The sequence below is a fragment of the Trachinotus anak genome, unplaced genomic scaffold (assembly GCF_046630095.1).
Source record: "Trachinotus anak isolate AG129_WGS33_773 ecotype Australia unplaced genomic scaffold, CSIRO_AGI_Tana_v1 ptg000010l, whole genome shotgun sequence".
In the NCBI taxonomy this organism is placed as follows: domain Eukaryota; kingdom Metazoa; phylum Chordata; class Actinopteri; order Carangiformes; family Carangidae; genus Trachinotus; species Trachinotus anak.
In genome coordinates, this window is record NW_027273861.1 from 615,047 (window position 1) to 622,897 (window position 7,851).

The 7,851-nt window shown below is 41.3% G+C and overlaps 1 protein-coding gene across 1 annotated transcript; it reads left to right on the forward strand.

The window, feature by feature from the left end:
- The first annotated feature begins 228 nt into the window (after positions 1-228).
- rsph4a (radial spoke head component 4A) lies at positions 229-7,464 on the forward strand. Its single transcript, XM_071486736.1, has 7 exons — positions 229-507; positions 1,472-1,694; positions 3,574-3,864; positions 5,480-5,929; positions 6,020-6,164; positions 6,945-7,062; positions 7,156-7,464. The coding sequence occupies exons 1-7, from the start codon at positions 401-403 to the stop codon at positions 7,385-7,387; spliced, it is 1,566 nt and encodes a 521-aa protein (XP_071342837.1). The 5' UTR covers positions 229-400; the 3' UTR covers positions 7,388-7,464.
- The last annotated feature ends 387 nt before the right edge of the window (positions 7,465-7,851 follow it).

The window sequence follows — 7,851 nt, forward strand, 5'->3', positions numbered from 1 at the left end:
TACCAACACCTTCAAACACTCGCTGCTGGTTTCATAACCTCATCTTTCATGTGTTTCATTTGCATAGCACGGTTCTGTGGTCAAATATTTTCCCTAAGACCAGCCTATGATTTATAATGTATCTAGAAATTAACTTCCATTTGTTTTTGTTGTTGTATTTGTTTTTGTTTTTGTCTCATTTTTCCCCTCTCGGGTTCTCGTAGCGTCCTCGGGAGCCTAGCAACCATTATGTTACAGTTACCATAGCAACCGGTGAAGTTTGGGTCGAGGCTGCTACAGTCTCAGTGGGACTGTTCATGTGAGCTGACCGGACCGTTTGAACGTCCTGTAGCCGCCGTTAGTCTCACTGACCGTCAGTGTTGAACGATAAACGGTCAGAAACAACAGAAACTGAGGGACGATGGACACTGCGGACGGAAACCAAGACAGCAGTGAAGTGAGCCTGCAGTCAGCCGCTGCGTTCAAGGCCTTCATGCTAAAAAACAGTACGGAAAGTAACCTGAACCTGTAAGTACTGTGTGTGAGAGTGTGCTGTTAGCTCCTGGCTGCTAGCCTGCCCGGGTGGTTCAGGCGCATGCTGTCATTCTCAGCATCAGAAATATTCCAACACAAGATTAAAACTGTTGTCATTAAAAACATCACACAAAGGAACAACCCGCTATGTTATTTTAATTTTATGCCATTAAAAGTAGTTTAGCTAAACTACTGTAGAATACCAAGACAAAGATTTACTCTGCTCTGTTGAGTTCTCCGGATAACTTTGCTGAGTGAACACATTTAAACCTGAACCTCCTTAACTCTGAAAAGATATAATTTGATAGACATTTGAGCAACAACAGCACATATTTGGTGCTTACTGTAAATGCTGTAAACATTGACTTTGTTATTAAAATAGCTTGTTGTCTACTTTCTGACGATTGACCAATAAATCAATCAAATGAACTAGTTCAGTGTAACAGCACTTCAGTATTTTGTCTCGAAACTGATGAATGAGGAAACCTGCTGCTGAGATCACACAAAATGATGAATGTCATCAGTAAATCAGTTCCAGTGATTTTTCACAATAAGGTCAGTCTGACCCAACAGTCTCACTAAACTGGAAATGATCATTTAAGTCAGTGACAACGTGTGTACTTCAGCTGACAATGGAAACTCTCTCAACTGGTGTACAGACTTTTTATTACTCACTTAACAGTTTCATTAAAGCTGTGCTACAGCTGTGACACAGAACATGTGTGTTGTATCATGAATGTTTTTTCACTTCTTTGTTTACTGGGTTTTTCAACAAACGCTAACAGAGAAAGACTGGTTGTGACTATATGCAGTCATGATTAAAATGACAAATACCTGTGTTCTATACAGTGGTAAATTTGCATTTGCTTGTATGTGTGGATATAATTTCTTGGTGGTGGACCAACAGAGGGTCCAATGGTCAGGAATTCATCACTGGTGTTGTTCTTTAATGTTCCAGCTATGACCACCTCACCCGGTTGCTAATAAAGGTGATGGATGAGCAACCTCAGAATGTGGTGGATGTGATTGAGGATATGAGCCGTGATGTGAAGCGAGGATTATTTGAAGACAAGGAAAGCACTCTGCGCGAGCTCCCGCAGACTACAGCTGCTGAGCTGCTGGCTGAACAGCAACGGCTGCTGTTTTCTCGGCCAGAAGACGCTGAATACGAGGATGAACAGGTATGATGAACATACACCTAAATTGTACATTTTTCTTGGTGACTTGAAAGGAAAGATAATTTGGTTGAAAAGGGAAATGTTTTTCAGACATCTAATGATGCCAGGTTACATATCACTGTTGTTTAAACAGCATTTATTGACTTTTTTTTTCATGTGTGGCAAGTGTCAAAAACTTAAGAACAAAGGGCAAAAATGTGTGTGTGTATATATACACTACCGTTCAAAAGTTTGGGGTCACTTAGAAATGTCCTTATTTTTGAAATAAAAGCACTGTTTTTTCAATGAAGATAACATTAAACTAATCAGAAATACACTCTTATACATTGTTAATGTGGTAAATGACTATTCTAGCTGCAAACGTCTGGTTTTTAATGCAATATCTACATAGGTGTATAGAGGCCCATTTCCAGCGACCATCATTCCAGTGTTCTAATGATACATTGTGTTTGCTAATTGCGTTAGAGGGCTAATGGATGATTAGAAAACCCTTGAAAACCCTTGTGCAATTATGTTAGCACAGCTGAAAACAGTTTTGCTGGTTAGAGAAGCTATAAAACTGACCTTCCTGTGAGCTAGCTGAGAATCTGGAGCATCACATTTGTGGGTTCGATTAAACTCTCAAAATGGCCAGAGAAAGAGAACTTTCATGTGAAACTTGACTGTCTATTCTTGTTCTTACAAATGAAGGCTATTCCATGCAAGAAATTGCCAAGAAACTGAAGATTTCCTACAACGGTGTTCTACTCCCTTCAGAAAAGAGCACAAACAGGCTCTAACCAGAGTAGAAAGAGAAGTGGGAGGCCCCGCTGCACAACTGAGCAAGAAGACAAGTACATTAGAGTCTCTAGTTTGAGAAATAGACGCCTCACATGTCCTCAACTGGTAGCTTCATTAAATAGTACCCACAAAACGTCAGTGTCAACGTCTACAGTGAAGAGGCAACTCCGGGATGCTGGCCTTCAGGGCAGAGTGGCAAAGAAAAAGCCATATCTGAGACTGGCCAATAAAAGGAAAAGATTAATATGGGCAAAAGAACACAGACATTGGACAGAGGAAGATTGGAAAAAAGTGTTATGGACAGACGAATCGAAGTTTGAGGTGTTTGGATCACACAGAAGAACATTTGTGAGACGCAGAACAACTGAAAAGATGCTGGAAGAGTGCCTGACGCCATCTGTCAAGCATGGTGGAGGTAACGTGATGGTCTGGGGTTGCTTTGGTGCTGGTAAAGTGGGAGATTTGTACAAGGTAAAAGGGATTTTGAATAAGGAAGGCTAGAATGCCAAAGGTCTGCAATGCTGTAATTGCTGCAAATGGAGCATTCTTTGACAAAAGCAAAGTTTGAAGGAGAAAATTATTATTTCAAATAAAAATCATTATTTCTAACCTTGTCAATGTATTGACTATATTTTCTATTCATTTTGCAACTCATTTGATAAATAAAAGTGTGAGTTTTCATGGAAAACACAAAATTGTCTGGGTGACCCCAAACTTTTGAACGGTAGTGTATATATATATATATATATATATATATATATATATATATATATTGACAATAGGCTATATGGACAATGGAGTCATTAGACTGTATATTTCATCTGGCCTGGGAATGCCTCAGTGTCCCCTGAAACAAACTGGAAACGTTGCTGGGAGGGGGACATCTGAATTACATAACCTGCTGCCACTGTGACCCAACTCCAGATAAGCGCCAAAAAATGTATGTCGGATGGCAGCTTGTTAAAATAAGTAAACGTGGTGTAGAGCTCTTAGATAACCATAATAATCTTAAAAAGATATATGAAATATTGTGTGGATATAACTCATATATTATATGAAGCTGAATATTCACGATGAAGCACTGCTTGTTGTTCTTCATCAGGTGGACACACCTCTTCCTAATGTGAGTGAGATTGGCTTCTACCTGGAACAAGCTGGAGTGGGTCTGGGCAGAGAGGAGATGCAGAGGATCTTTCTTGCACTTAAGCAGCTTGTTGAGTCGCAGGCACTCCCACGCTGCCGACTATGGGGCAAGATTCTGGGAACAGAGAGCAGTTATATTGTTGCAGAGGCTGAGTACAGAGAGGGGGAGGAAGAGGAGGAGCAAACCACAGATGAAACAGCAGCAGAAGTGGAGGGAGAGGCTGGGACTCAGGAGAGTGAGGAGAATGAGGTGAGGAAGTGGAATAGTCAATCAATGCACTAGATAATCTTCATTAATTCTCAAATTGTAGCAGGGGTCTTTATCTACTGCAGCTGCACAGAGAACCAGGCCTTTTTTTGGATCAGATTTTCCTGCTTTAAAGGTAAATGGATCATATTTTAGAAAGAAGCCTCCCTGTTTTCTGACCTCTTTAAATTAGCTGGTAATACAAACTCAACACTTCCTCCATGTTTTCTCTGTGTTTCCCTCTTGATAAATTCAGTGTCATTTTCATTTCCTCTAAAAGAATTCCATCAGTGCAGCAACCATTGCTGCTCCGACTTTCTGTTTTTAAGATAAACTCTGTTCTCATTCACCGATTATTTTCAGTTGCATCTACTTTGCTGTTTTTTTTCTATCACTTTTAATCTACCATCAAATCAGCTCAAAGGAAACAGTGCTTCCCTTTCCTGATAGGCTTTTAATTTGAAATATCTGCACAACTATTGACTTTTCTTTATCAGGTAGGTGAAGGAAATAGGAGTGTTATTTCTGAATACAAGTCACTTTCAGCAAAAGTGTGAAATGAATATGAGTCAGTGATTCTTCTAAATTATTTTTATGTAATCTCCTCAGTAAACAAAAGAATGGATCAGATTTTTTGTTAGAAAAGAGAGTGTGGTGAGTACAGCATGGCTCTGGTGTTGTATTGACTGACTTAGTACTCTGGAAATGTACATTATGATGAATTTATCATATAGAACAGGTAATCCAGTCTTTGCTTGAAAATGGTCTTATATTTGAGAATAAGCTGTATTAACGGCGTATTTTTTAAAGAAGAATGGTCACAGTGGATACATCACAGGTGTGATATCCCGACTTGGGACCCTTGTATGGTTGAAGCTCCAAAACATCACCTGCCTGTTATTCAGGTAAATATTCACAAAGTTAGACCTTTTAGAATAGTGATGCTGATGAAACAGAAAATGATATATGATATATTACAGTTACTCCTGTTACAGGCACAAAGACATCTTTTAATATTTTAAGAATAAGTAATTTTACTTTCAGTCAACTATCTTTTATTTCAGGTATTGTTCTCTGCTTCATTTCAAGTTGCAGGTCTATTGTGTGAGAATAGAAAATAAGAAAAGCTGCAGTGGAGGAGAAGCTGCTGGTTTGTCAGCAGCAGGAGGGCCTGGCTCCTTGTCCAGAGAAGTGACCCTCTCAGCTCGCGCTCTGTGAAAGATCCATTCTAAATGTGTCAATGATGTGCGTTCACTGAGTGTCTGGTCTGCATCATCTGTTCACCGCCTGTCCATAATGTGTACATCAGGCCTGGCAGTATGGCATCATTATGGGGCTATTTAATTAGCATCACTTCAATTTTAGGTTGAACAAGACCAGGTCAAAACCCAGTGTATGGCTGGACCGTGGATGGACAATGTGTGAAATTGAGAATGTCCTTTCTGTTTTGTATTTCCTTTCATGATATTTGATGGTATCGTCTATTTACAGTGTGTAACTCTGTGATGGTGAGGAAATGGAATTTTATTTTGAAAAGCTTCTTTCAGAGAGCCCCTTACTCTTTACAAGGTACAGAAGTAAAGTCATTTTTCTGGTCTTGCGGTGATTTCATTTTCAGATGGATCCACTTCCTCAGTCGATCTTCAAACCCCAACCAGTGGTGCCAAAGGAGGCCATAGGAACAGGAGCTAACAAGTGTGTTTACTATGTGTGCAAAGAGCCTGGTCTTCCATGGGTGAAGCTCCCTTCAGTCAGTCCTGTTCAGATCACTGTTGCTCGCCAGATCCGTAAGTTCTTCACCGGGAGGCTGGACGCACCAGTTAACAGCTACCCGCCTTTTCCTGGGAATGAAGACAAATATCTGAGAGCACAGATTGCTCGGATCTCTGCTGGCACACAGGTCAGCCCCCATGGCTTCTTCCAGCCTGGGGAGGAGGAAGGTGATGAGGAAAACGAGGCACCACGAGACAGCTATGAAGTGAATCCTGATTTTGAGAGCATTCCAGTCACTGAGATGGCTGAGTCTTTGTCCACCTGGGTGCATCATGTTCAGCACATCCTGCAGCAGGTACAAGTCTGATCAAAGCATGAACACAGACCGTCCTCTCAGCTGATGTGTGCCTGTGCTTACTTAATGTGTGAATGTGGACTTCTTTAGGGCCGCTGTACCTGGATGAACCTGGCTGTGAAACCAGGAGAAGACTCCAATGAGGAGGGAGAGGCTGAGGAGAAAGAAGAGGAGCCTGATGAGCCTGAGCCAGAGGTTGGACCCCCTCTGCTAACTCCCCTCTCCCAAGATGCAGGTTGGTCTTTGCCTCTGGACATGAAGGGGTACAAAAGGAGTTCATTTAAAAAAACTATCCCACACAGGTTCAGTTTGTTTTATTCACCAGAGTCTCTTAAACAGTGTCCTCTGACTGTCCAGCTGCCAAATCCAGATGAGAGGAGTCAGGAGGGTTTGAAAAGATTTTAGAGCAGAACAACAATCACAGATCAGGGTGCAATTACCACTGTGTCTCCAGCCTATCACCGTCAAAGGGGTGTCATGCTGCTGTCCAATCAGAACAAGTGCGTCTGGTCCCTCTAATAACCTCTACCACACACTACAGACTGCTGTCCCTCTACACTATACATACACACATACTGCATTAAATTAACTTGTTACTGCACAGAGAGCAGGTGCACACACCACTTGAATCAGGTTGTGGGTTGCCAGGTTGTGTTAACAGATGGGTTAAAACTGTATGTATGTGGATTATGTGTCAACTTGGATAACGTCAGACAAACATGGTTGAAGGTCAAGCAAATTACAAGAGTGTCGTGGGAGACACAAAAAAACAGGGGGAGGGCACTGGGAGATTACTTTATTGCCAGGTCTGGACAATAGATTGAAATGTTATTAAAAATGCAGGAAGCATGAGTCAAATAGGATAAATCAGTGAGAGGGAGTTTATAGTCAGGCCGAGAGTAAAATGAGGTCAAGCTGTGTGATGATGAACCCATGACTTGATTGTGCCTCCACTTCTGAAACAAAACCTGTGTCCTTGAAGGAAGCTAAGTCTTTTCATATCTGTGTCTCTCAGAAATGTTCAACACCTCTCCCTGGAGCTCCAAGATGTCGTCCACTCTCACGTCTCAGCATGCAGTTGCTGTGCTGCGGTCCAACCTCTGGCCAGGGGCATATGCATACGCATGTGGAAAGTAAGTGAAAAGATCAGAATTCTCTGATTTCTCACAGTATGCCGAAGGCAGTGCTACAATTCACAAACAAGCCTGTGTTGTCTCTTAATTTAGGAAGTTTGAGAACATATATATTGGATGGGGTCTGAAGTATGCAGGGGAGGGCTACAGCCCACCTGTCCCCCCGCTACCACAGAATGAATATCCCAGCGGACCAGAAATCACAGAGGCCCTGGACCCAAGTCTGGAGGAGGAGCAGGCACTGAAAGAGGCTTTGGAGGAGCAGCAAGCTGCCCAGGAGGAGATGGAGGACACAGACGAAGAGGAGGAGGAAGATGATGAATAAATAAACAGTGACACTTTTAATTATTTTCAAGTGTTTATTTGTGAGTCAATGGAGAAATAAATTAGTTCACTCAGCAACGTTGTTTGACATTGTAAATTCAGGTAAATGCACTTTGATATTTGAAGAGGGAGAAGATGAGACAGTGCTCACAGTGGGAATGTACACAACTAGTGTTTTTAATACTAGTATGGAACAATGTTTTAATGTGTGTCTGTAGGATGCAGATGATACACACATTCAGAAGGTATCTCCTTCCATGAGGGCAAAGACTTTATGTTTACAACACAGGTCGTATGTTTTCATATTATTCTCATCATGAGAAGAGAAATAGCATCTGTATACAACTTGTTTGAAGAAAAATGAACAAAAAACATTCATGTTGTTAACACTAACACAAAGAAGCAGGTTAGTGTTTGGAAGTTGAAAATTTGGATTTTAGATCTTTTCTTGCAGAACAGTAAAAC